At 35.3% G+C, this 26,381-nt stretch overlaps 1 protein-coding gene across 4 annotated transcripts in view; it reads right to left on the bottom strand.

Moving 5' to 3' along the window:
- Dmd (dystrophin) overlaps positions 1–26,381 on the bottom strand; it is a 1,212,244-nt gene that overhangs the window by 558,850 nt on the left and 627,013 nt on the right. For all 4 annotated transcript variants that reach the window (XM_028765040.1, XM_028765041.1, XM_028765042.1 and 1 more), the window contains one exon: positions 10,102–10,256. In XM_028765040.1, the coding sequence (XP_028620873.1) occupies positions 10,102–10,256 (155 nt within the window). The remainder of the gene's footprint in view (positions 1–10,101; positions 10,257–26,381) is intronic.

Here is a 26,381-nt window from a genome sequence, read left to right as displayed (position 1 = left end):
AATAAAGCCAAATATTTTAAAGTGTATATTGAGAATTATGTAGATAAAATTAAGACAAATGATTATATTCATTTACCAAAATTACTCAACTATCTAAAAGTTAAATCTAATTATAACATCTTAGTGAATATTTGTAAAGTATGTGAATAGTGCACTTGCAAGGAAAATGGAAAATATTAACATGATTAAAAATAATATAATGGATGTTGTTACTTATCATTGTTCCTTTAATTAATCTGAGTAGGGGAATCTTCCTTTTGTTGTTGTTTATTTTGTTTCTATAGACAGTGTCTCACTATGTAGCTCTGGCTAGCCTAGAACTCACTATGTAAACCAGGATAGCTTCAAAGTCACAGAGATCTGTCTGCTTCCAATTTCTAAGTGGTGGGATTAAATGTATGCATGTCCACAGCCAACATTTATTTAATATAGGACACTAAGTTTATTCATAAAGGGAAATCTAGTGAAAATCTTTAGTTTTTTTCATTAGGATACAACTGTAAGTTTTAATTGTAGAATTCTTTGTCCATGAGTAAATTTTATATGGAAGAATTTATCTGATGTGCTTATGAAAACACAGCTCAGGATCCTAGGACTTAGTTAGAATGAAAATGGCTACTTGGCGAAATCATCACATAATTTTCCAATTCAGTTAATCACCCATGAATTGGTTCCAACAGTCTTCCTTTCCATGCTATCCTTGCTAGTTAGAGACATTCTAATTACTTCAGAGACAATGAGACAGAATAAAGCAGGCAGCCACTTCTACAAACCTTTATATTCACACAGATTATGACACTCCCTGGACAAGAGGCTTCACATGCCATGTACTCTATTATCCTAGTAAATGATGATAACCATTTTTATACTTCATAATCAGATGTGAAGGCTAGGTCTCAGTAGTTGTAGTGATGGAAGTGTCTTGTAACTATACATATAACTGTCTCCTGAAGGGTGAAATAATTTTCCCCATAGTGCCTAACGAAGTATATGTAAAGGAGTTGCTAATAGACTGAATTCTGAAGCACACCAAACCTTTTACTGATTAAGGTAGACTCTAATGTGAATTTTGCATGAAGAAGAGTAAAAATAGGCTACTCTAAATTGAGACTGTTGAATTAGTGACTTTAGAGTCATCTGTAGTTTTAATCTTTATGAATTAAATATGGAGAGTACCAATGATAGCTCTGCAATAAATATAGATGCAGAAGTGGGGAGAGGCAATGCCTTTTGACTTTCCCACACAACTGTCATTTTTAAGCCTGCTGTGGTATCACATTAATAGAATCTCATTCTGGGGACTGAGGCAGGAGGACTGCTTTGAATTGAAGATCAAACTGAGAATGGGCTATTCTGTAAGACCTATTTCTTTAACAAGTGACTAAACACACCAATACATTTTATTTCTAGCCAGAAACAAAGACCTGGTGTGTAATGATAGCTTTCTCATTGCAAATCATTCTTCAAAATTATGTCACATCTCTGAGGAAAGATAAATATTTATTATTGATGATGCTGAATTTCATGCATCTGGGTAGAAATTATGGCAATCTGGTAGTCCACTGTGCTCCAGTCATTTCAGAAAATGGGCTTTAATTATGGGAATCTATTTGAGAGGTCCAGGAAACCAGAGAAACAGCTGAGGCAAGCAAACAGCAACTGGGATAGTAACTTGGGCCTCTATTTGGTTTGGGCTGTCCACACACCCATCTCCAAATACTACATTTAGCAACTTTCTAGCTGTCTAAGAACCCAATCAGCAAAGACAAACATGTATATCTCTTTCTGAACAACAGGCTTTCTTTTCCTCGTGATAACCAAAAGACAGAAACTTTTCAATGATACTCTCATTGTGTCCAGGTATGAGACCAGAAAGGTAGATCTGGCCTGAACTGGCTTTGGGTACATGCAAAGTAAACTGTGTCTTCACAGTAAAGTTTAAGGAAAAAAATCTCCTATGTACGAACTTATGCCTATGTATTGTTGGACATACATATGACTAAAATCAGAAGAATTGTGGAAACGAACTTGTTCATTCGAGAGATGACTGTGGAATTATGTTTGCCAATCAAAGCAAAGGACAATTCAAACTATACCCCTTAGCAACCAAACTCCTTTCCTTGAAACCCATGAAAAAGAACCCCAAAGAGAAATTGAGGGCCCTTGAGTATGTTCCAGTCATATGTCTCAGTGCTTTCTCACATTGTAATCTGATATTTTTTATCATTTCAATTTGAATAAAGATTCATTACCAATTTTGCAAAAAAAAATGTGTTTTGCACAAAAGATATTAAAAATAGTCTAAATTGAAAATGTTGAACTGTTAAATTTAGAGTCACTTGAAGCTTTAATAGTTATGAATAAAATATATTACAAATTGAATATGGGCAGCCTCCAACAAAATAAGTAGTTGTATTTTAAACATATGTCATGATTGGCATCATGCAACATTGTTTTGCATAGCTTCAAAGGCATAAATGTGTCATTCTTTAGAAATTTGGAAACAATCTAAAGTCACTTTGTGTCCATTCCATCCACAAACAGTTATTGAACACATCAGTAGGAAACACAAAGTACAGCTAAAAATCATTCTAACAGTCTGTTGATAATCATAAATATAGTCTCTATTAATTTCCAGAAAGAGAGATACAAAAATATTTTTAAATCATTACATTTATTAATAGAGAATTTAAATTATTTTTCTAAAGTTTCCATGCCTGTACCCCTTTAAATGCACAAATAGCTAAAAAATTTATGAAACTCTATTATTTTATTGGTTGAAAAGAAGTCCAGATTTGTATATGCTTATTGTGTGTTTACTCCTTGAAAAAATGAGTGTGCCTTTGGAAATATATCACCTAGTTAAAATTATTTATCAGGTCTCAAAGCATTGAAAACTCATGCCAGTAGCAAGAGGAAGTCAGAATATTAGTTTTAAAGAGACTTTTAGGATGAGGTGAAAATGAGGATGAAGAAAGGAATTAAATTCTACAGCAATTTTTACAGTTAAATGAATAGAAGTCACAAGTCAAATTTATATATAATTTAGTAAGTTATTAAATTGTAAAAATCAGTAGAACATAATTCTTACATTTCTAGCTTCAAAGACAAATGAACACAGGGAAAATGTGTTTTACAGTAAAGAAAAAAATCCATTTTCTAATAGACATTGAAAAGCCTATAGGGTATGTGGGTGGAAATGATGGTAGGAGACAAAAAATATAGTTTTGGACATAAAGAGAAATACATGACAAATATAAAGACAGGTGTCTTTGATGGTAGTTGAAACTAATAAAAAATTAAATAAAAATATGTAGGCAAAGAGGAGATAGAATTAAGAAGAGGGGCTGACATACATCTCAGTTTTGTGGTACTTGTATAGAATGTTCACATTCCTGAATTCAACGTGCAGAACAGCAGCATTTAAGACAGTATAAATTAAAAGGAGGAGGAGGAGGAAGAAGAAAAGGAGAAGGAGGGAGCAGCAGTTGTACTGTTTTGGTTAGATGTTTCAACTTTACATCCTAAGCAGATATTTTGATCCATTCCTCAGACTCCTCTAAATGGAAGAATTTGTATATCCTTCTATCCAGGATGCATCATAGGTGTTTCAACAAAATGTGTCTGTCTCTTCATAGGTCAGGTTGCTCTTGGGTACATCCTTATTAGCACAGTAAGGAGTCGTTTCATCTTCTATTTGGAGAGGGTAAAATGTATGGAATATTTATTAGCTCTATCTCATACCCAAGTATACTCGACTACTAAACCTGCTGTCTCTATATTCAAGCTGTAATGAAATTTATGTGTTCTTCCCACATTAATGTTTCCCCTTCTCACTTAAACGACACTTGGTCTCTGAATGGTTTAATATTCATTTTTACTCTATTATAATGGAATGACATGCATAGATGTACTTATCACAAAGAAGCAATAAAATTTTAAATGTTAAAGATATGAAAATTAACCTAATTTGATCATTACCTATTGTAGATACATATCCACACTCACTGTCTCGTAAATATGTAAAATTATAAAATGGTGATTAAAATAAAGGTAAACTTGAAAAAAATAATTGTGGTTTACCAAAAAAGTCCTGCCAAAAGGATGATACTGTAGTAAAATATTAAGACTCTGAGAATGTGAGACACACGTTGGGAGGAAGTCATATATGGTTGAAGCATACTTCACATTTGGCACCTAAAAGGGATCAGTGGGTCAGGAGAAGAAGAAGAAGAGAGCAGGTGTGTAGTAGACAATCAATTTAGAGATGTAATAAGAATTTAATTCAATACTGGGATTTTTAGGCTAAAGACTTCAACTTTAATATTGATTGAGAAGGGAATCATTGAAAGGTTTTAAGCACAGTAGTGGTTATGCCTTTATTAATCTGCCTTCTCTGTTCTATTTTTCTATTTTCTAGCTATTTTTAGATATGTGATAATTATTATCACCTTGGTATTGACTACAACATAACAATAGTAATATTTGTCTGACATAGACTAATAATTTCAACTCCTTTTCCTGTGTATGGTTTCACACCACAGACACAAACACCCAAGAACAAAACAAAGCAGAACAGAACAAAAACAAAACAAAAAACAACTTGATACTCTGTAGCTTTTATCATCTGTTTTCCCAAAAAATAAGCTTCACATGGGTAGGAATTATCACAGCTTTTACCTAGTACTAAGTACTGAGCCTATATAACACATATTTGGCATAAAATACTTATCAATAAATTAATCCTTATGATGCTGATAACATATATAATTAAGCCATTCAGGTTTAATGCTCATTTAGAGATTAAGAAGGGATCTTGGAATAAAAATAAGGAAATGAAGGAAATGAAATTTTGTGAGAGTATCATCATAAAGTCACTAGCCAGATGGCAGTCCTTGATCCTAATCCTTAAAGGCGTCTTCCAGTAATTTGTAAATATGACATATAACATTATCTTATTCACAAACTCATAGCTATTCCTAGAAGATAGAAAGAAATGAAGCTGGAGGGGCTCAAATCTCTGGCTTTATATGTTACCATGGATTCTATACGGAATATGATCAGGAAAATAAAGTATTTCCCTACATAGTCAATCTGTGGTCTAAATTGAGGCTCTGGAGTAAACACTAGTTTACTCTTATGTTGTTTCCTTCTTGAAACTAAAATCTACCAAGGTATGTTATTAAAATAAAGTTCTTCCAAATAACATATACTTTACTTAACATTCAACAATTTCAAACTGAATTGAAGATTTTATTGCTTTAAATCAGCTTCCAAATACATAAAGATTTTGCATACATTTATCTGTGTGATTGGCAGTTTCAGTGTAGGCAATATATTAGTGTTCAGTAGTAAAGTAGTTTCTAACCTGAATTGTGAGAAATGATGCAATCAGCATGCTTTCCGTAGCAAGATTTTAAAGATGTGACATATTTTCTTCACACTTCAAATATCTATATTATCAATCTTGCCTGTTTAACATGAGGTTACATGATAAACAAAAGTGGAAATGCCATTCTGCAAAAGTCACAGCTTTTAGAATTTATAACGAACACTAGGAAATGGGAAAATGCATGAAATAAGAAATAGAAACGAGGAAATGCAGTTAAAAATACACTGTGGGGAAAAAACATTTTTTGATGAAATGTGGCAGTTGTTCTTTTGTAAGGAAGAGAGTAAATTATTATTAGAAAGGTACCTGAAACTGCTTAGGTAAATATAAGCAAAGATGTTTTGCAGTAGAGTTGTAAACAGGGCTTTCAGTGGTAATAGAAGTACTGTATCTTGTATTGCCTAATGGGGAAATCATTACACAGAGGAGCTTTAAGCACTTAGAAGATGGACTTGTAAAAACTGAATCTCATGTTATATTTAATACTAATTAAATGTGACTAGATACTTATGACTGGTGGCTATTCCATTGGACAATACAGATATAAAGATGATAATTTTACTTTATTCCTGTGTTCAACTGGGTAAGTTATTAGACAAAAAGGCCAAAATACAAATGATCACGTGAAGAATATTCTTGTTTCTGTTTACTTATAATAAGATCTATAAGACACAAAATAAGAGAAGTTATAGGCAAAGTTTATACAACTTAGTCTGAACAAAGAACACACGGAGAAAATATACAGTGTAGGTGTCTAATGTTGTGAAGGATTAGGAGTCAACAGAGAATTATAGAATCTGTCACAATGACCAGAGCAATCATCAGGTCCATATAGCTCCTTGTCACTATAACTCCACACCATCAGCCTATTACTTAAGTGGTAATTCTTCAAGAAACATAATGTTATCCAGTGTAACTTGCCATTTTACATTTCTATACTCATTGTGGCAAACATGCTGTCTATTCAGTGGCCAAACCCCAACCTCCCAGCCATAAGACATGATTATGTAGTAAAATTCTGGTGTTTAAGATTCTGAAAAAAGAAATGTTGCTTCTGTTTTTCAGTTCTCCTCTTCCTGCTGGAATATGCATTTCTGAGGAAATGGTAGGAAGAGTATACAATTTTTGGAGTTGATACTGCTAAGCCACTGAATCCATTTTAGTACCTGCTACTTTTGATCACATCATTCTATAAGACCGATAGACCTCTGTTTGACACACTTATGATAGATGTATTTAAAATAAAAATGCAAATCCAATAGATATGGTTCACTTCATCGGTGAATGTCCTAGGGGAAAATTTGGAATTTGTTCTTTGTTTATATTTTCACACATGTATGCAATGTGTTCTGATTACTATGGCAGCTCTACATCACCTATCTACCTTCTGCCTCTATCACCCCTCAATCCTTCTAATGAGTATTTTTTCCATTTTCATGGTTTTTTGTTTTGTTTTGTTTTGAAATCCAATGAGTTTAATGAGGGCTATCGGTTTAACCCAGTGTTTTACATTCTCTTTTTGAGCTTGGTGGGATCACCAATGGTTTCCCATTTACCTATCTAATCCGAGCAGGTTTTAGAAGTTATTTGGTACTGATCTAGGCATGTAATCATATAAGGGTAGACAGCAGCTAATGACTCTAATAAATAGTCAACATTCTCATAGAAAACAAAAGCTTACAAATAACCTAAACACAGTGTGGTGAAATAAACTAAAATAACATGAAGTTTTATAGTTGACAGAGAAGGCTTACTGAAGCAAACAGAACTAAAGCTAAGACCTGGATAATGAGCAGAATGTAAGCACATAAAGAAGAAGCAAAATGGAACATAGCTACAAGGAAATGAAAATAAGTCACTGTCAGTTGTGTGATGACATGTAGAGAAGGAGTCCAATAAAGCAATCAATTAGACTAGAATTATAAGGGAAGAGAAAGTAAAATATCTGTGAATGGATTGAGTTTTAAAATCAACAGATATAGTCTGGGTATATAGCTTAGGGGAAAAGCATATGCCTAGTAAGCACAAGAATTTGAATTCCATTCTCAATACTGAAAAAAAATGAATAAATTAGTAATGTCTTTAAAATAGGGAGGCAGGGAATGTACATGAATTCTATGAGTCTGAAAAAATAAATTTACCCCAGAGTTTATATAGAGAATGGGTTAGAAAGTAGTAGGGCTAGAAGTGAATCAATTTATGTAAATGATATGTTCATTTTAATAATTTAAATGAGACATAATAATAGAGGAAGAAAGATGAAGAAAAGAGACTGGGATTGAAAGCTATTTAGATAGCAAATAACTTTCCTAAAGCTTGCAGAGTGTAGAATCAAGCATGACTCTTAGATTCCCAAAAGGGACACCTGAATGAGGTGCAGTGTTCATTGGTTAGGAATCATAGGAAAAGAAATTGGTTTCATCTGGAGAAACATCTTGACTAAGGGCAAAGATGACTTTGGTTTGGGATCTATTCAATGTCAAGTTCCTGTGGGAAATTAGAGGGGAAAGAAACGAATAGGATATTTAGGCATGAAGCTCAAAGGACCTTCTTCAGCTGAAAATGTTGACAGGTAGTTATCATCACACTGAAAATGCAAAGATACACTTCCCAGAGGATATAAGTAGTAGAGGCAAAAGCAGGAAAGATAAAGCATGCGTCAAAAGTAGCTCTATACTTTTGTATATAGTTCATGGGGAAGTAATTTGTTGCTTTCTAAGTTGATAGTTTTTAAGGAATGAAGCCAACAAATATAACCCAAAAGCCATTTTCCTGAGGAATCGAAGCTCTAATAACATGAGAAAAGAACTGAGACATCTAGGACATTGTGGACCATAAGATTATTGAAAGACAGGTCCCTGAGATGAAAAAATCACATAGTAAATTGTATAGACCAGACCATAAAGCTCTAATTTTGTACCATGAACAAGCTTTCTTCTTAGCTCGTTCCTCGTTTATATTCCTTAAACTCATTACATTAACACTTGATCTTAATGCCCTTTCCCAAAGTACCATCTGTTTGAGAGTCTCCTCAGTGCTTTCTGCTGACATCTAATGGTTGACTTTCTGTTTTTCCATTAATTAATCTGTTAATTCACTTTATATCCCAATCACAGCCCCTTTCCTCCTCCCACTCTCCCACTCTAAGATCCGCTCTCCCTCTCCCTGTTCTCCTTCTCCTCTTAGAGGTGGAGACTGCCTTCCCCCCAGAAGTAACACACTCTAGTGCCCCAACAACTGGACTTGGTTCTGTCCCTGACTGTTGCCTCTCTGTCGATCGTGTTCTCTCGACTGGGATGCCTTATCTGGCCTCATTTGAAAAGGATGTACCAGATCCTGCAATGGTTGACTTTCTAATACCAATTCTTTTTATCTGGATACTTGTTCCTAAGCCTACTGTTCCATGGCTTAACAAAAACAGTTAACACTTCTATACTTGCAGAAGATTGACTCTAAATCTTGTCCTTAGATAAACTAGAAACTGGGCAATTGATTTTTCCAAATATTGGCCTCATATTAAAACCTGTTCTTTCTTTACTAGGGCCTTTTTGAAAGGGTTCCAGTGTAACTTCTCAGGCTTAGCTTGAATCTTCTTTCTGGAATTCGGCGCTCTATTTCTATGGTCACTAGCTTAAATCAAGCTCCCCAGGAATGTTCACTTTCCACCCCTAGTTCAGGTTTGCATATAAATAGCTCATTACTCCTAAGACTTTTGCCTCTTTGTTTAAAATCAATTTTATTTTTCTCCTCCATGCTAACATTTTTTCTCCAAATTAAAATTGCCTAACTGACTTTTCCAGTAATTCATGTCATCTTCTGGGATTTAGCTTTCCCTGTCGTCCTGCTCCTCATTATACAGGCACTATTTTTTTCTTTGCCTTTGTTTTCTGGCACAATTAAAAATGAGAGCCCAACAATAATTAACATATCACAGTACACTCAAAGTAAATCTTCATGCAGAAAGAATCCTGATTCTGCAAATATTTACAAACTCCTGATTATAAAATCTACTTAAGGATGAGGGGTTGTGTCAAACGAAGACAATCTCAGCCCTTATGGACTTTAGAGTAATGTGTAAGACAAATACAAAATAAATAGTTATATGATTCATGTTTTATTAATATTTGGAATAAATATTAATGCAAGAAAACCACACTGGGTTTCAAAGAATAGATACGATGATGGGACCTAGTGTGAAGATGTGGTGTCTCTCAGAGCTGTTAATTTTTGTTATGGGTTTGCATGCCAAGTCTTGATTGGTATCTTCTGAATCTAGTCATTGCGACCTGAGAAGATGACAGAAGCTTGTTATCTCATTAATAGATCAATCACTCATTGGCTCAAAATTTGTAGGCATTACTGGAAGAAGGTGGAAACATTAAAAGCTGGGGCCTTAGTGAAGAAAGTAGCTCACTCTATATATGATCTCAAGAGGTATTTTGTACGTGTCCTTTCCACTGTTCTTTCTCTGCTTTCTGAGCCACTTGAAGTTGTTTTTTAGTTAATTGCTTAGTTCCATCATTGTCTTTGTGAATGGAGGCAAATCATTTCACTTCATCAAATCTCAGGCTTCTCCTCATTAAAACAGGACAGCAAGCCAGGCTTTTGAGTTAAATTGGCATATGACATTAATGGGATGGTGGGTTTCATCCAAGGTCACTGTCCCTTCATTACAGCTAAAATAGTTTGAGAAATAAAGTAGTTCTTACCTTTTATGAATGTTTCCCCAAGAAGTATTGATATTCTCTGTTATCATGTGTACTTTCCTGGTATCATCAGCAGAATAATCTCGAAGAAGTTTCAGTGCCAAATCATTTGTCACATCTACATTTATCTGCCGTTGGCGGAGGTCTTTGGCCAACTGCTATAGGTGTGAATAGGGAAGAAAATTATGTCACTTTTTATCCAGATATCTCTAAATGAGGTACCTTTAAATATCTTATAAATAGCTACTGATTCTTCAGGCCACAGCATCTCTACACAATTGTTTTTAACTTCTCATGTGAGTCTCTCAACTATATTGATGTAACATGCTTTCCATGACAAAATTTCAAATGCAGAATCTTGAGCATTGACTCCTTCAGTTCAATTTAGTACCACTAAATTGGGAATAAAATAAGCTTAATTGTTTTTTATCACAAGAGAAAATAAACTGCAAAAGAAACTTCACAATCATTGCTTAGCATGTGACATATAACAAAATCTAAACATAAAAACAGGCCTTTCTTATGTTGTCATTAACTTGTTGAATTGTTTATGTAATTAGTGCCATCTACTGGCATTTAACAAACTTTGCATAGAGGTAAATGATAAACAAAAAAGTGTTGTTATTCCACGGTTTCTGAAAGATTATAATACTTTAAAGATCCCGTACTTTAATATGCAGATAAAAGACAAAATAGAAAACTATTTCTAAACCAAACAACTCATGTGTTTTCCATGATTGGTTTTAGAAAATTTAATGTCATTGAACTATCCATTTCCTCACTGGAAAGAAGCCAACCAAGGTCAGGTACAATGAGAAGGATTAAAATATTGAGGTATGAATAAAGATATATGAGCAGGCAACTTAACAAAATGACAGAATAAAAAATTTTTGTAAAAGAGAAAAACTTAACTTTCAAGTAATATAAATTTATTAAATCAAGAAAGTACAATTTCACAATAGTAAACAAAAACTCATATAGAGAAAATAGCAAAACTATTATATTCTATTTTTGGAAACATAAATTATGACTATTTGGCAATAGATAACAAGTGACCCCCCCATACTTGCACTTCTTACACTTTCTCTTAATAAAATATTCAAAAAGACAAATGTATTATAAGATTTAAAAATCACCAAAGGAGTAATTTTAATATTTACTTAGGGAATTGTAGTGGGTTGGATAGGTATGGCTCCCATAGACTCATGTATTTGAAGGCTTGGCCCATAGAATTAGACACTATTCAGAAGTATAGCCTTTTGGGAGTAGGTATGGAATTGTTTGAGGAAGTTTGCAACCATAGAGGTAAGCTTTGACGTTTCTTTTATGCTCAGGATATGCCCAGGGTGGTACATAATTCCCTTCTGCTGCCTGCAGATCAAGATGTAGAACTCTCAGCTCTTTCTCTAGCACATGTCTGCCTTGCATGCTACCATGCTTCCCACCATGGCAATAATGGATTAGACCTCTGAAAGTGTAAGGCAGACTCAATTAAATATTTTTATAAGAGTTGTTGTGGTCATGGTGTCTACTCACAACAATAAAAGCAAAACTAAGACAGTGATATTAGAAAATAACGAATAAATGTGCACAATATTCATGGGGAAGAGAACATGATTGAGCTGAGGCAGGAACTCAGTGGTAGAGTGCTTATACAGGGCCCAGGTTCAATACACACTGCTTAACCAAACAACAAAATACAACCATGGTGTTATTATGGGAAAAGAAAATATGGTTTTGACCTGGAAATTTTAAAAATCAGTATGAACAGATGAAATAGCTATTATAAAAATTTGTGAAAGGAAAAATATTTTACAGTTTGTGTTTTGTGTTAGTATAATGTTTACATAAACAAAATAATATCTTGGCAATTTTGGCATAATTCAATGCATTTGACTGCATTCCTATTCCTCACAAAGTTAAGAGTTTTTATATAGTCCAACATTTTTTTACTTAACTAGAATATACTATTTTAGAATCACTGAAAGAGTAGCACTTATTGGAGATCGCACATAGTTTCAGATTATCAAGCTATTTATACGCTATAGAGCTGTAAAAGTGGTGAAGAGAGAAAAAAGAGTGAGATAAATGGGGAGAGAGAGGAAAACAAATGAGTTTCTTTTGGCACAGAAGATGGTTGTTGGTACCAAAAGCAGATAAAATATATGCTTGTGAAATGTCAGGCTTTCTTCAAAACTTCTTTTATTAAGAATTGATAAATTGATGATCAATAAATAGGTCCTATTTCTACTTTGCCGATTCCATATGAAATAAAAGATGTTTGAATGTGAATTAACCCCATGAATGTCTCCCATTTCCAGAAAATTCCTAGGATACAAAATTATCTTTCCATTTCTTATTATTTAAGCATTTCTAGAAAATTCCTAGAATACAAAATTATCTTTCCATTTCGTATTATTTAAGCTAAACTTATCTGACAAAATTAATGTGTATCAAGATGTGAGATATCATATTAGTCAGAGGACAACATTTACATTGTAAAAGAAAAGCATATTATATATTTTTTAGCTCTACTATTAGTCACAAACTCAGTTACAAAACTCAGATAAATAGCCTTATTATTTCCTAAGTTAATAAAAGACAAAAAGATCAAACTATTAAACATATGCTATGATGACCTAACACCAGAGTATAAATACGTAGGCTTAGACACACAGAATATAAAGGTTTCAACAAATACAAAATTAAAATTACTTACTATTTTAAAGCAACAATCGATAGACCCAGAAAGGTTACATAAAAAGAGATGTCTAGGAGAAGTAACATAGATCTCCCTGAGAGGGGACATATAATAAATTTTATAGGTAGGCTGGGGACATGAGTGATGTTGGGGAGAGGGAGTGGAGGAGGAAACTGTAGGGAGAGATGGCTGGAATTGGGTGGGAACATTTTGGGGGTAATGTGAAAACAGTGGGATGCGAGCTTCTTGGGATGTATGAAGCTGATTTAATTAGGACTCTTAGCAATGGGAGATACAGACTCTTAACTGGCTATCTCTTGTTGCCAGGTGAGACTTCATGTGGCAGGATTGGGGTGCATTCAATTATGTTCTGCTAAGACTGTCTATTAGAAATTCTCAAATAACCCAGGCTGTTTCTATGACAAATGTTTGCCCTCTGCAAATTGACAGTGGGGCCACATTGCCAAGAACAGCCCACAGACAAACTATTGAACACAGAGAAGTCAAGCTAGTCCTGCATGGAACCTTCACCTGTACATTCTGGTGTCTTTGGTGTAGTACTCTGCAGGCCACCCCCTGGGGCATCCAGCCTTCATAGGGTCAAGGTTCTCTTCTTCCACCTATGCCCAGCAGGGCCCTCCACTCTTACATATTCAACTGAAGAGCTGGATCCCTCCCTAAGTGCTCCCAGGCTGGTGGTTTAGACCCTGGGAGCTGTGGTTGGTTGGTATTGTTGCTCAACCAACCACAGAAAATGCCACTTTCAAAGGACGCATTGCTTGCTTACTGTCTTACAGTTTGATCTTAGGGAAGTGATTTACTTTGTAAGTTTCCATTTTATTTTCTCAAAAATGGGATGGAGCTACTAACTCTGCCTAAGAATCAAGCATGCTGTGAGTGGTGTGCAAAATCAAATTGAAAGATTAGAAAAAAGGATCATAATATAATACACAGTGCATATATGAAGATATTCATTGTTAAGTAAATGTTACAATCCATAGAACCACATAAGGTAGGTATAGAGTAAGGGACAAAGGTATAAAAGGAACAAATAGATCTCTTTAGGAATGGTAAATAGAATATAGATATGGATACATAAGGAATGAAAGGGTCAAGTCGGGAGAGTGGAGAGAAAGGGTTTGGGAGGGGATACATTAAGACAGCAAAAATAAAGGGACATTTGCACAGTAGTATGGAAACCTAATGCAGTAGAAACTTCCTAAAATATATACATATATGAAGGTATTCTAAATGTAATCAAACAATGGGGGAGACAGAGTTCCAACTTGCCATCTCTTGTCACCAAATGAAGCTTCCTGTACCAGAATTGGGTTACAATTAATTGAGTGCTGTCCAAAGAGACTTCATGAGAATCCCCAAACAATTTAGGATGTTGCCAAGCCTATAGATTGCTCTCTATGAGCTGACAGCCAAGCCCTATTACTAAAGATAACACACACACAATTCATGGAAAATGGATATGCTGAGCTGGTGCTTACATAACTTGTTCACCTGTATGATTGAGCATCTTTGGTACAAGAAGGTTCTCTGCAAACTATCAAAAGAGGAATGTAAAAACCAATCCAGCCATAAAACCTTTATATACAATAGTATTCTGTTTCCAAAATATGCTCACAAACCTTGTAGAAGTAGCCAATCAATAAGTGGTTTGACTTAAAGCCCACTCTACTAAATGAAACTCATAACTAACACTGCTTGATTGACCAATTATCTGAGACTAGATAATCCAGGGATCTTTGGTGAAACCAAATAACTTTGATCTTTAAAAAAAATGAGTGAAAAGTTGACTCCCTAATGATATTCTGCTATACTGATAGATCATTGATATTCAGCTCTCATCAGAAAACCTTCCTCCTGTAGCAGATAGGAGCAAATATAGAGGCTCACAGCAAGATACTATGCAGAAAGTTAAAGGCCCCGAAACAAAATTGTAAAGGGGATGTCTCCATCAAATCCCTCCCTTTAGGGCTCAGAGAACTCTGGAGAAAGAAGGGAAAAAAGAATATAAGAGTCAAAGGGGATGGAAGACACGAAGAAAACAAGACACTCTAAACATGAACAAAGTTTATAGGAACTCCCAGAGACTGAGCATGCACATGGCCTGTATGGGATGTAGAAGGTCCTGTGCTTCCAGTCTAGTGTTTTTATGGGACTCCTGATTGTGGGGATGAGTGGGTCTCTGATTTTTTTGTGCCTGAACTAACTTTTTGCAATTATATAGTTTGGAAGACCAGTTGGGTTGTAGAAAGAGTATACCAACCAACAGTTATTGCAAAAATGTAAATAAATTTGATGAATAAAACCAATACCCCTCTGATAAAATACAAATCCAAACCCCCTGTAAAGGCAGACCACAAACATGTAGCATACCTACATAGCCACATTTAACATTTGTTAAATTTTCTTTCTTATTGCAATTTCACAATTGTTTACTTAAGAGCACAAAAGTCCTTACATTTGACATACTTTTTCAAGATGGTAAAGTCTGTAAAAGAAATATCACAAAAGGGCAGGTATCTGGACTCAGGTTTCAATGTGTATTTGCATATAATTTGCATATAAATAAATCTAGGGAAAGTAATTGTATCTGCTGTAATTGAAATTTGAAAGATATTTTTTCCTCAATAATTATAGCATCATTGGAAAATTATTGTGCAACTCAAAGTAGAATGTTCATAGGGAGCAGAAAAAGAATATATTTGCTTGGTTCTTTAAAATCACTAAACAATTTAGCTATAAATATGAATTAATGTTCTATAAATTTTTACTGGGAAAAGAAAGTTAATTTCTTTCTTGTGTGAATTAAAATGACCTATAAAATCCTTTATGGATTTATAATAAAAATGTTAAAATATGTGCAAGGAAGCTATTTTGAATGTAAAGCTTCTTACCATTAACTCTAAGACTCATCCATTAAACCTTTGACATTACCAAACAATTCTGTTTCCTAAGGTAACATTCCATACAGGATACTATTTAAGAAAATGACCCTCATTTTCCAGCTTACTGGAAATGATTAATCTTTTCAACAGCTTTGAGGGCTCCATACCAGTGCTGCTACGTTTTTGTCCTTTCAACAATGACTACAAGCTGAGAGCAGGCTAGTAAATGTGTTATCAGCCAACCCATTAGAGTTCCATTATTTTCTGTCTTACATGGCTTCATGTAATGAATTTTTATAATTAAACTAATGGCATACAATTTATTTTTTCCCCTCTTTACTTTCAGGCCCCATTTCTCTTCCAGTTTCTTTGGAATAAGTTTTATAAAAAAGGATAGGAGGAGAGACCTCCAAGTACTTCATTACCTTAATTTCATTATGACATTTGGAAAGCATTCTCTTTATTTGAGCTCTCGCTTTAATTTGCTGACTTTATTAAAAGGCTTAAGCAGTGTTGTAATTAACAAATCATCCAGATAACCCAGAATTCTAAGAGAAGTATAGAAAAAAGGGTGTGGAAATGTTCCTGTAGAAACTACCTCCAAAAGAACATCAGAAATCATGAGAAAGTAACATTTTCTTCTGCCACCATCCCCAGATTTCTAGGTAATTTTTTAAAAATTCCTATGAGCTACTATAGGAAATTACATTCACAAATATCTCTTGTCATGAGATCACATATCTACATTTAAAAATCAGGAAGAATCCCCTGTATTTTCATGAAGTACGAATATACTTTTAAAAGCCGACATACCAATACATAATCCACCTATTATATATTCATTGAAACTATACTTCATTGATTTTTTTCATTGAGTTACATAGATGTGCAACCATTCCTACAATCCAATTCTGAGACAAGCTCTTCTCTACTTCATATTAATAACAACCTTCAACTATCCATTATCTTTATCCCCAATTGTTATTTATTTTATATATAACCAGAGAGAGACAATGTTATTTTTGACTGGGTTATATGAATTGGCATAATGACTTTGAGGTTTATCTACCATACACTATTAGCATTGTAATGAATTTTTGTCATTTAATAATACTTCATTTTTGCATGTACAAGATTCTGTTTATGTATTTATTTGCTGGAGATATGGGTTGATTATATATCCTGAATATGATAATTAATACTATCATTAATTAATTAATACTTCTATATCAATGTTTATGTCTACTTTTATTCCTGTTGAGTATATACTTACTTAGCAGCAGAATACTAATATTTATACCTTTGTAAATTTCTGAATATTTTCCCATTGTTTCAACAATTTATTTATTTCACTTACATATTTTTTCATTCATTTGTTTTGAGACTAGGTGTTATTCTATAACTCTGACTGTAATGGAACTTGTTATTTAGCCAACATTGGACTTGAACTTGCAAGAATACTCATCCTTTAGATTTTAGGTATACTCTACTACACCTGAATATATTTATCACTTGAAATACTCATCAAATATGTAAGGATTCCAATGTTTCTGCATATTGTTGTGCTTCTCATAGTATAAAATCATTATTTTGGCTAGTGCATTAAAGTATCATTTCATTGTTTTTCATGTATATTTTCCCATCATGATAAATCTATTATCATTTGTTTAAGGATGTCTACTTTGGAGACTTTTTCTATTAAAACAGTCTATGTAATTGGGTAATGTGTATTTTGGTTGAGTTATTTGAGTTTATACATGTTCTTGAATACATTACTCATTACAGATACTATCTAAAATATTTTTCCAATCCTGTGGATTGTCTTTTAACTTATTGGCATTTTTTGAAGTAGTTTTAGTTTTGATTAAGTATAATTTTCTGCCAGGCAGTGGTGGCATATGCCTTTAATCCCAGCACTTCGGAGGCAGAGGCAGGTGGATTTCTGAGTTCAAGGCCAGCCTGGTCTACAGAGTGAGTCCTAGGAGAGCCAGGGCTATAGAAAGAAACCATGAAACCCTGTCTTGAAAAACAACAACAATGACAACAACAAAAATAAAAGTATAATTTTCCTTTTATTACATTCATTTTTGGTGTTGTGTCTAAGAAAATATTGCCTAATAACTCTTGTACCTCTATATTTTTCTGAAATATTTTAAAGTTTTATGGGGTGTGTATGCGTGTGTGTGTACAGGCAAGTGGATGGGTGTACAACTTTGCACATGCATATGTAGGCAATAGTTGTCTTTATTTAACACTCTGTATCTATGCATTTGAAACAGTATTCCTCACTGAATTCAGCTTGCTTTTGTCAAGTAGGGTGGAATCCAACAAACTCCAGTAGTCCTGTCTCTGATCCCTATCAACTGGACAGATAGGCAATTATTGGATATCCAATTTGTTACATGGATGTTGGGATCCAAACTCTAGTACTCACGATTGCAAAATAAGTGATCTTAACTCCTGAGCACTTAACTCAAGTACGTAAAGTTTTAGGTCTTGTGTTTAGTTTTAAATTCCATCCTGGAATAGGTTGTTTTGCAAACCATTAAACTTTGCTTATTTTAATTAAAATGTTTACTTTTAATTAACAAATGAAAATTATATACATTTATAGGATAAAACATGATGTCTAAGGTAATTAGTCTAATCTGCTATCTCATATAATATTCATTATTTTTGTATTAGAGAATTTGAAATGTGGAGGCAAAGTGATTCATATGCATGTGATATTTTATTATTACCCATATCATCATGCTGTGTAAAAAATTTTGAGTATTTATAAATTCTAACTGAAACAACATGTTCTCCACCAGAATACTCAAGACTCTTGTCATCATCATGCTTGTCTCTACCTGTGTAAGTTTGGAGTGATAGGAGTCCATATGTAACTTCACATGATGTTCTAAGATGTTTGGCTTACTATATCTGACTCATTTTATTTAGTGTAAGTCCATTAAGTTCATTCATGCTATTATGAATGATAAAACTTACTTCACTGCATTTTGTAACACATTATTCTTTTTTATTATACTGTTTCTTTTTTTTCTTTTTTTTCAGCTTTTTTTTATTGGATATTTTATTTTCAGTTCATATGTTATCCCCTTACCCCATCCCCCACCCACCCGGGAACCCCCCATCCCCTTACCCCTCCTCCTTCTTCTCCATGGATGTAACCTCCACCTACCCCCCTCCCACCTTCCCACCCTCAAAATTCCCACCCCCTGGGGCGTCCAGGCTTCATGAGGTCAAGGATCTCATCTTCCACCTGTGCTCGGCAGGGCCCTCCACTCTTAAGTATTCAGCTGAAGCCCTGGATCCATCCATAAGTGCTCCCAGGCTGGTGGTTAGGACCCTGGGAGCTGTGGTTGGTTGGTATTGTTGCTCTCCTCATGATGCCACAAACCCTTTCAGCTCCTTCAGTCCTCACTCTAACTCCTCCATTGAGAACCTCATGATCAGTTCAATGGCTAGTTGTGAGCATCTGCCTCTGAATATGTCAGACTCTTGAAGGCCTCTGAGGAGACATCCATATCAGGCCCTTATCGGCATGCACTTCCTGACTTCCACATCAGCATCTACCTTTGGTGACTGCACGTGGGATGGATACTCAGGTGGAAAGGTCTTCAAATGGCCCCTCCTTCAGTTTCTGTCCCTCACTTTGTCTCCATATTTGCTCCCTTGAGTATTTTGTTGCTCCTTCTAAGAAGAACTGAATCACCCCCACTTGGTCTTCCTTTTCTATGAGCTTCATGTGGCCTGTGAGTTGCATCTTGGGCATTTCAAGGTTCTGGGCTAATATCCAATAATCAGTGAGTGAATACCATGTGTGTTCTTTTGTGATTGGCTTACTTCACTCAGGATGATAATTTCTAGTTCCATCCATTTACCTAGGAACCTCTCGAATTCATTGTTTTTAATAGCTGAGTAAATGTGTAAATGTACCACATTTTTTGAATCCATTCCTCAGTTGAAGGACATCTGGGTTCTTTCCAGCTCCTGGCTATTATAAATAAGGCTGCTATGAACATAGTTGAGGATATGTCCTTGTTCGAGCATCTTCTGGGTATATGCCTAGGAGTGGTATAGCTGGATCTTCAGGTAATGCTATGTCCAATTTTCTGAGGAACCGCCAGACTGATTTCCAAAGTGGTTGCACCATCTTGCAGTCCCACCAACAATGGAGGAGTGTTCCTCTTTCTCCACACCCTCGCCAGCATCTATTATCACCTGAGTTCTTAATCTTAGCCATTCTGACTGGTGTGAGATGGAATCTCAGAGTTGTTTTGATTTGCATTTCCCTGATGACTAAGGACACTGAACATTTCTTTAGGTGCTTCTCGGCCATTCGAGTTTCTTCCATTGAAAATTCTTTGTTAAGCTCTATACCCCATTTTTTAATAGGGTAATTTGGTTGTCTGGAGTCTACTTTCTTGCGTTCTTTGTATATATTGGATATTAGCCCTCTATCAGATGTAGGATTGGTAAAGATCTTTTCCCAATTTGTTGGTTGTCGTTTTGTCTTATTGACAGTGTCCTTTGCCTTACAGAAACTTTGTAATTTTATGAAGTCCCATTTGTCAATTCTTGATCTTAGAGCATATGCCATTGGTGTTCTGTTCAGGAACTTTTCCCCTGTGCCCAAGTATTCGAGGGTCTTCCCCACCTTATCTTCTATTAGTTTCAGTGTATCTGGTTTTATGTGGAGGTCCTTTATCCACTTAGACTTGAGCTTTGTACAAGGAGATAAGAATGGATCAATTTTCATTCTTTTACATGTTGTCCTCCAGTTGAACCAGCACCATTTGTTGAAAATGCTGTCCTTTTTCCACTGGACAGTTTTAGCTCCTTTGTCAAAGATCAAGTGACCATAGGAGTGTGTGTTCATTTCTGGGTCTTCAATTCTATTCCACTGATCTTCCTGCCTGTCTCTGTACCAATAACAGGTAGTTTTTATCACTATTGCTCTGTAGTACAGCTTGAGGTCAGGGATGGTGATTCCTCCAGAAGTTCTTTTATTGTTGAGAATAGTTTTCGCTATCCTGGATTTTTTGTAATTCCATATGAATTTGAGAGTTTCCTTTTCTAACTCTGTGAAGAATTCAGTTGGGATTTTAATGGGGATTGCATTGAATCTGTAGATTGCTTTTGGCAAGATGGCCATTTTTATTATATTAATCCTGCCAATCTATGAGCATGGGAGATCTTTCCATCTTCTGAGATCTTCTTCGATTTCATTCTTCAGGGACTTGAAGTTCTTGTCGTACAGGTCTTTCACTTGCTTGGTTAGATTCACACCAAGGTATTTCATATTATTTGCAACTATTGTGAAGGGTGTCATTTCCCTAATTTCTTTTTCAGTCTGTTTATCTTTCATGTAGAGGAAGGCTACTGATTTATTTGAGTTGATTTTATAACCAGCCACTTTGCTGAAGTTGTTTATCAGGTTTAGGAGTTCTCTGGTGGAAGTTTGGGGGTCACTTAAGTATACTATCATATCATCTGCAAATAGTGATATTTTGATTTCTTCCTTTCCTATTTGTATCCCTTTGACTTCTTTTTGTTGTCTAATTGCTCTGGCTAGGACTTCCAGTACTATATTGAATAGGTAGGGGGAGAGTGGGCAGCCTTGTCTAGTCCCTGATCTTAGTGGGATTGCTTCAAGTTTCTCTCCATTTAGCTTGATGTTGGCTACTGGTTTGCTGTAAATTGCTTTTACTATGTTTAGATATGGGCCTTGAATTCCTGATCTTTCCAAGACTTTTATCATGAAGGGATGTTGAATTTTGTGAAATGCTTTCTCAGCATCTAGTGAGATGATCATGTGGTTTTTTTCTTTGAGTTTGTTTATATAGTGGATTACATTGATGGATTTCCGAATATTGAACCATCCCTGCATTCCTGGGATAAAACCTACTTGATCATGATGGATGATTGTTTTGATGTGGTCTTGGATTCGGTTTGCTAGAATTTTATTGAGTATTTTTGCATCGATGTTCATAAGGGAGATTGGTCTGAAGTTCTCTTTCTTTGTCGGGTCTTTGTGGGGTTTGGGTATGAGTGTAATTGTAGCTTCATAGAACGAATTGGGTAGTGTTCCTTCTGTTTCTATTTTGTGGAATAGTTTGAAGAGAATTGGTATAAGTCTTCCTTGAAGGTCTGATAAAATTCAGCACTAAAACCATCTGGTCCTGGGCTTTTTTTAGTGGGGAGACTTTTAATGACTGCTGCTATTTCCCTAGGGTTTATGGGACTATTTAGATGGTTTATCTGCTCCTGGTTTAATTTTGGGACCTGGTATCTGTCTAGGAAATTGTCCATTTCTTCCAGGTTTTCCAGTTTTGTTGAGTATAGGCCTTTGTAGTAGGAACTGATGATTTTTTTAATTTCTTCAGTTTTTGTTGTTATGTCTCCCTTTTCAGTTCTGATTTTATTAATTTGGATACTGTCTCTGTGCCCTCTGGTTAATCTGGCTAACGGTTTATTTATCTTATTGATTTTCTCAAAGAACCAACTCCTGGTTTTATTGATATTTTGTATTGTTCTTTCAGTTTCTATTTGGTTGATTTCAGCCCTGAGTTTGATTATTTCCTGCCTTCTACTCCTCCTGGGTGTATTTGCTTCTTTTTGTTCTAGAGCTTTTAGTTGTGCAGTCAACTTGTTAGTGTGTGCTCTTTCCAGTTTCTTTTTGTAGGCACTTAGAGCTATGAGTTTTCCTCTTAGCACTGCCTTCATGGAGTCCCACAAGTTTTGGTATGATGTGTCCTCATTTTCATTGAATTCTAAAAAGTCTTTAATTTCTTTCTTTATTTCTTCCTTGAGCAAGTCATCATTGAGTAGAGAGTTGTTCAGTTTCAATGTGCATGTGGGTTTTCCATTGGTTTTGTCATTATTAAAGACCAGTCTTAGTCCGTGGTGATCTGATAAGATGCAAGGGATTATTTCAATCTTTTTGTATCTGTAGAGGCCTGCTTTGTGACCAATTATATGGTCTATTTTGGAGAAGGTACCATGAGGTGCTGAGAAAAAGGTATATTCTTTTGTTTTAGGATGAAATGTTCTATAGATGTCTGTTAAGTCCATTTGGTTCATAACTTCTGTTAATGTCAAAGTGTCTCGGTTTAGTTTCTGTTTCCATGATCTATCCATTGCTGAGAGTGGGGTGTTGAAATCCCCCACTATTACTGTGTGAAGTGTAATGTGTGTTTTGAGCTTTAGTAAAGTTTCTTTTATGTATGTAGGTGCCCTTGCATTTGGAGCATAGATGTTCAGAATTGAGAGTTCACCTTGGTAGGTTTTTCCTTTGATGAGTATGAAGTGTCCTTCCTTATGTTTTTTGATTAATTTTGGATGAAATTCGATTTTATTTGACATTAGAATGGCTACTCCAGCTTGTTTCTTGTGACCATTGGCTTGGAAAATTGTTTTCCACCCTTTTATTCTGAGGTAGTGTCTGTCTTTGTCACCGAGGTGCATTTCTTGTATGCAGCAAAATTCTGGGTCTTGTTTGTGTATCCAGTCTGATAGTCTGCGTCTTTTTATTGGGGAATTGAGACCATTGATGTTAAGAGATATTAAGTAAAAGTGATTGTGGCTTCCTGGTATTTTTGCTATTAGAGGTAAAGTTATGTTTGTATAGTTATCTTCTTTTGGGGTTGTTGGAAGATGACTTCCTTGCTTTTTCTAGGTTGTAGTTTCCCTCCTTGTGTTGGCCTTTTCCATCAATTATCCTTTGAAGTGCTGAGTTTGTGGGAAGATATTGTGCAAATTTGGTTTTGTCATGGAATATCTTGGTTTCACCATCTATAGTGATTGAGAATTTTGCTGGGTATAGTAATCTGGGCTGGTAATTGTGTTCTCTTAGGGTCTGTATGATGTCAGTCCAGGCTCTTCTGGCTTTTATAGTCTCTGGTGAGAAGTCTGGTGTAATTCTTTTAGGTCTGCCTTTGTATGTTACTTGACCTATTTCCCTTACTGCTTTTAGTATTTTTTCTTTGTTTTGTGCATCTGATGTTTTGATTATTATGTGATGGGAGGTATTTCTTTTCTGGTCTAGTCTATTTGGTGTTCTGTAGGCTTCTTGTATGTTTATGGGCATCTTGTTCTTTAGGCTATGGAAGTTTTCCTCAATAATTTTGTGGAAGATATTTACTGGCCCTTTAAGTTGGGAATCTTCATTCTCATCTATACCTATTATCCTTAGGTTTGGTCTTCTCATTGTGTCCTGGATTTCCTGGATGTTTTGAGTTAGGAGTTTTTTGTGTTTTTCATTTTCTTTGACAACTGTGCCAATATTTTCCACCGTATCTTCTGCATTTGAGATTCTCTCTTCTATCTCTTGTATTCGGTTGGTGATGCTTGCGTCTGTGACTCCTGATCTCTTTCTTAAGTTTTCTATTTCCATGGTTGTCTCCCTTTGAGCTTTCTTTATTGTTTCTATTTCCATTTTCAGATCCTGAATGTTTTTGTTTAATTCCTTCTTTGTGTTTTCTTGCATTTCCTTAAGGGATTTCTGTGATTCCTCTTTAAGGGCTTCTATCTGTTTACTTGTACTCTCCTGTATTTCTTTAAGGGAGTTACTTAATTCCTTCTTATAATCCTCTATCATCATCATGAGAAGTGATTTTAATTCTGAATCCTGCTTTTCAGGTGTGATGGGGTGTTCAGGGCTTGCTATATTGGGAGAACTGGGTACTGATGATGCCAAGAAACTTTGGTTTCTGTTGCTTATGTTCTTGTGCTTGCCTTTCGCCATCTGGTTAACTCTAGTGTTGCCTGCCCTCACTGTGTAAGACTGGAGTCTGTATTTCCAGTTATCTTGCTTGTTGCAGAGCTCCTCAGAGTCCAGATGTCTCTGTAGTCTTATGATCCTAATCTTGGTGTCTGCTGCTCTGAGTGCAGTGGCTCCTCTAGGATGACTCAGGATTCAGTATCTCCACAGGACAGGAGTAGATCAACTCAGTGTCAGCTGCTCTGAGTGCAGTGGCTCCTCGGCTGCTCTGAGTGCGGTGGCTCCTCTAGGATGACTCAGGAGTCAGTATCTCCACAGGACAGGAGCAGACCGACTCTGTGTCTGCCCCAGCCCACAGGACCAGGCAGGGGAGGAAGGGAAGTGGAATTCCGGAGGGGCGGGGTTTGGGTAGCTGCTGTGCCCTGAATGTCCCTGGCTCCCAGATGTATCTCTGGGGCTTAGGGAGTGAGATGGAGTTCTTACCGGCTGCTCTGAGTGCAGTGGCTCCTCTAGGATGACTCAGGAGTCAGTATCTCCACAGGACAGGAGCAAACCAACTCTGTGTCTGCCCCAGCCCACAGGACCAGGCAGGGGAGGAAGGTATACTATGTTCCATTGGGAAGTATTATTACTTCTACTTTTGGAAGAGTTTGTAAAAGATGGAGATTAATTATTATTTTAAAAACTTGGTTGAACTCACTTTTCAAGCCCCCTTGACATGAGTTTTTCAATTTTTGAAAAACGTAAACCTATCCTTTCCTTTTCTTATTACAGGTTAATTGTGTTATTTCTTCAGTTGTTCATAACATTCTTTAATATTCAATTTTATTTACATAAAATTAATAACAATATACTCTTTCATACCTACAATTAGTAATTTGAGCCTTTTTTTTTTCATTTTAGCAAAAAGAGTTCTGTCTGCTGCACGTAAACACAGTTCTAAAACTTTCTGTATTGAATTAATTTTCTTTCTTTTGTTATTTCCACTATAGCATCTATTATGCTAACATTAGAATTTTTTTCTTTTTGTAGCTTCCAATGGTAGGAAAGGTGGCTATTGATTTGAGATTCTTCTTATCTTTTTTCATAGAACATAATGTCACACACTTCACTCTTACAGAGGCCTCGGGATCATGTGTTTTTATTTCCATTTTTCTAAAGGTAGTTTTAATTTTAATAAGATTTTTTTCTCTAGTGCAGTGGTTCCATTAGTATGCAGTATATAATTTTCACGTATTTGCAAACTCTTCAGTGTGTTCTAGCTATTTACCTTCAATTTTATTTCATAATCTGAAAATTTATATTATAGAATTTTCATCTCTTAGTGGATTATCTTGAAGAGGATTTATTTTGCAATTGAGAATAATATGAATTCTGCTAATAATGTATAGATAATTGTAGAGATGGCTACTACAGTTTGTAAGATTATAGTGTTTTTCAAGTATCTTCCCTTGTTTATCTGTCCAGATACTCAATCTGTTCTTAAAAAGAGAAACAGCCAGCTACATTTTCTTGAATCTCATATTACTTTATTTTTTCAATTTTTGCTTTATGTATTTTTATATTATTTTTCTTTATCTCAGAAGGGATTATATCTATTGCACATTCATCGTGACTGGTTTATGCTAGCTGTTGTGCTTTCAAAGACAGCATTTCCATGTGGTGCTTGTTTACAAGTTTTTTAATTGACCTATATTTGTGGATACATGGCCAAGACTTTCTCCACTCTCCCCACATATGCCAGAGCTTTCCAAGCCCCTATATGAACATCTTAATCCCCAGATGCCCATTTATAACTTTTTTCCCTAAACCTCAATGAACATCACTGTCAATATATAGTGTTATACGAATTAACTGTATTATGAACATGACTGGATGTCTTTTCGTAGAGAGTTAGCAGGTCAAATAAAGACTGGATTCTCCATCTAGTTTTGTTTTTATTTTTCCCAAA

Source organism: Grammomys surdaster, unplaced genomic scaffold, assembly GCF_004785775.1.
Source record: "Grammomys surdaster isolate TR1022 unplaced genomic scaffold, NIH_TR_1.0 148, whole genome shotgun sequence".
In the NCBI taxonomy this organism is placed as follows: domain Eukaryota; kingdom Metazoa; phylum Chordata; class Mammalia; order Rodentia; family Muridae; genus Grammomys; species Grammomys surdaster.
The sequence above is the reverse complement of the archived record's forward strand: the minus strand, read 5'-3'. Positions and strand labels throughout refer to the sequence as shown.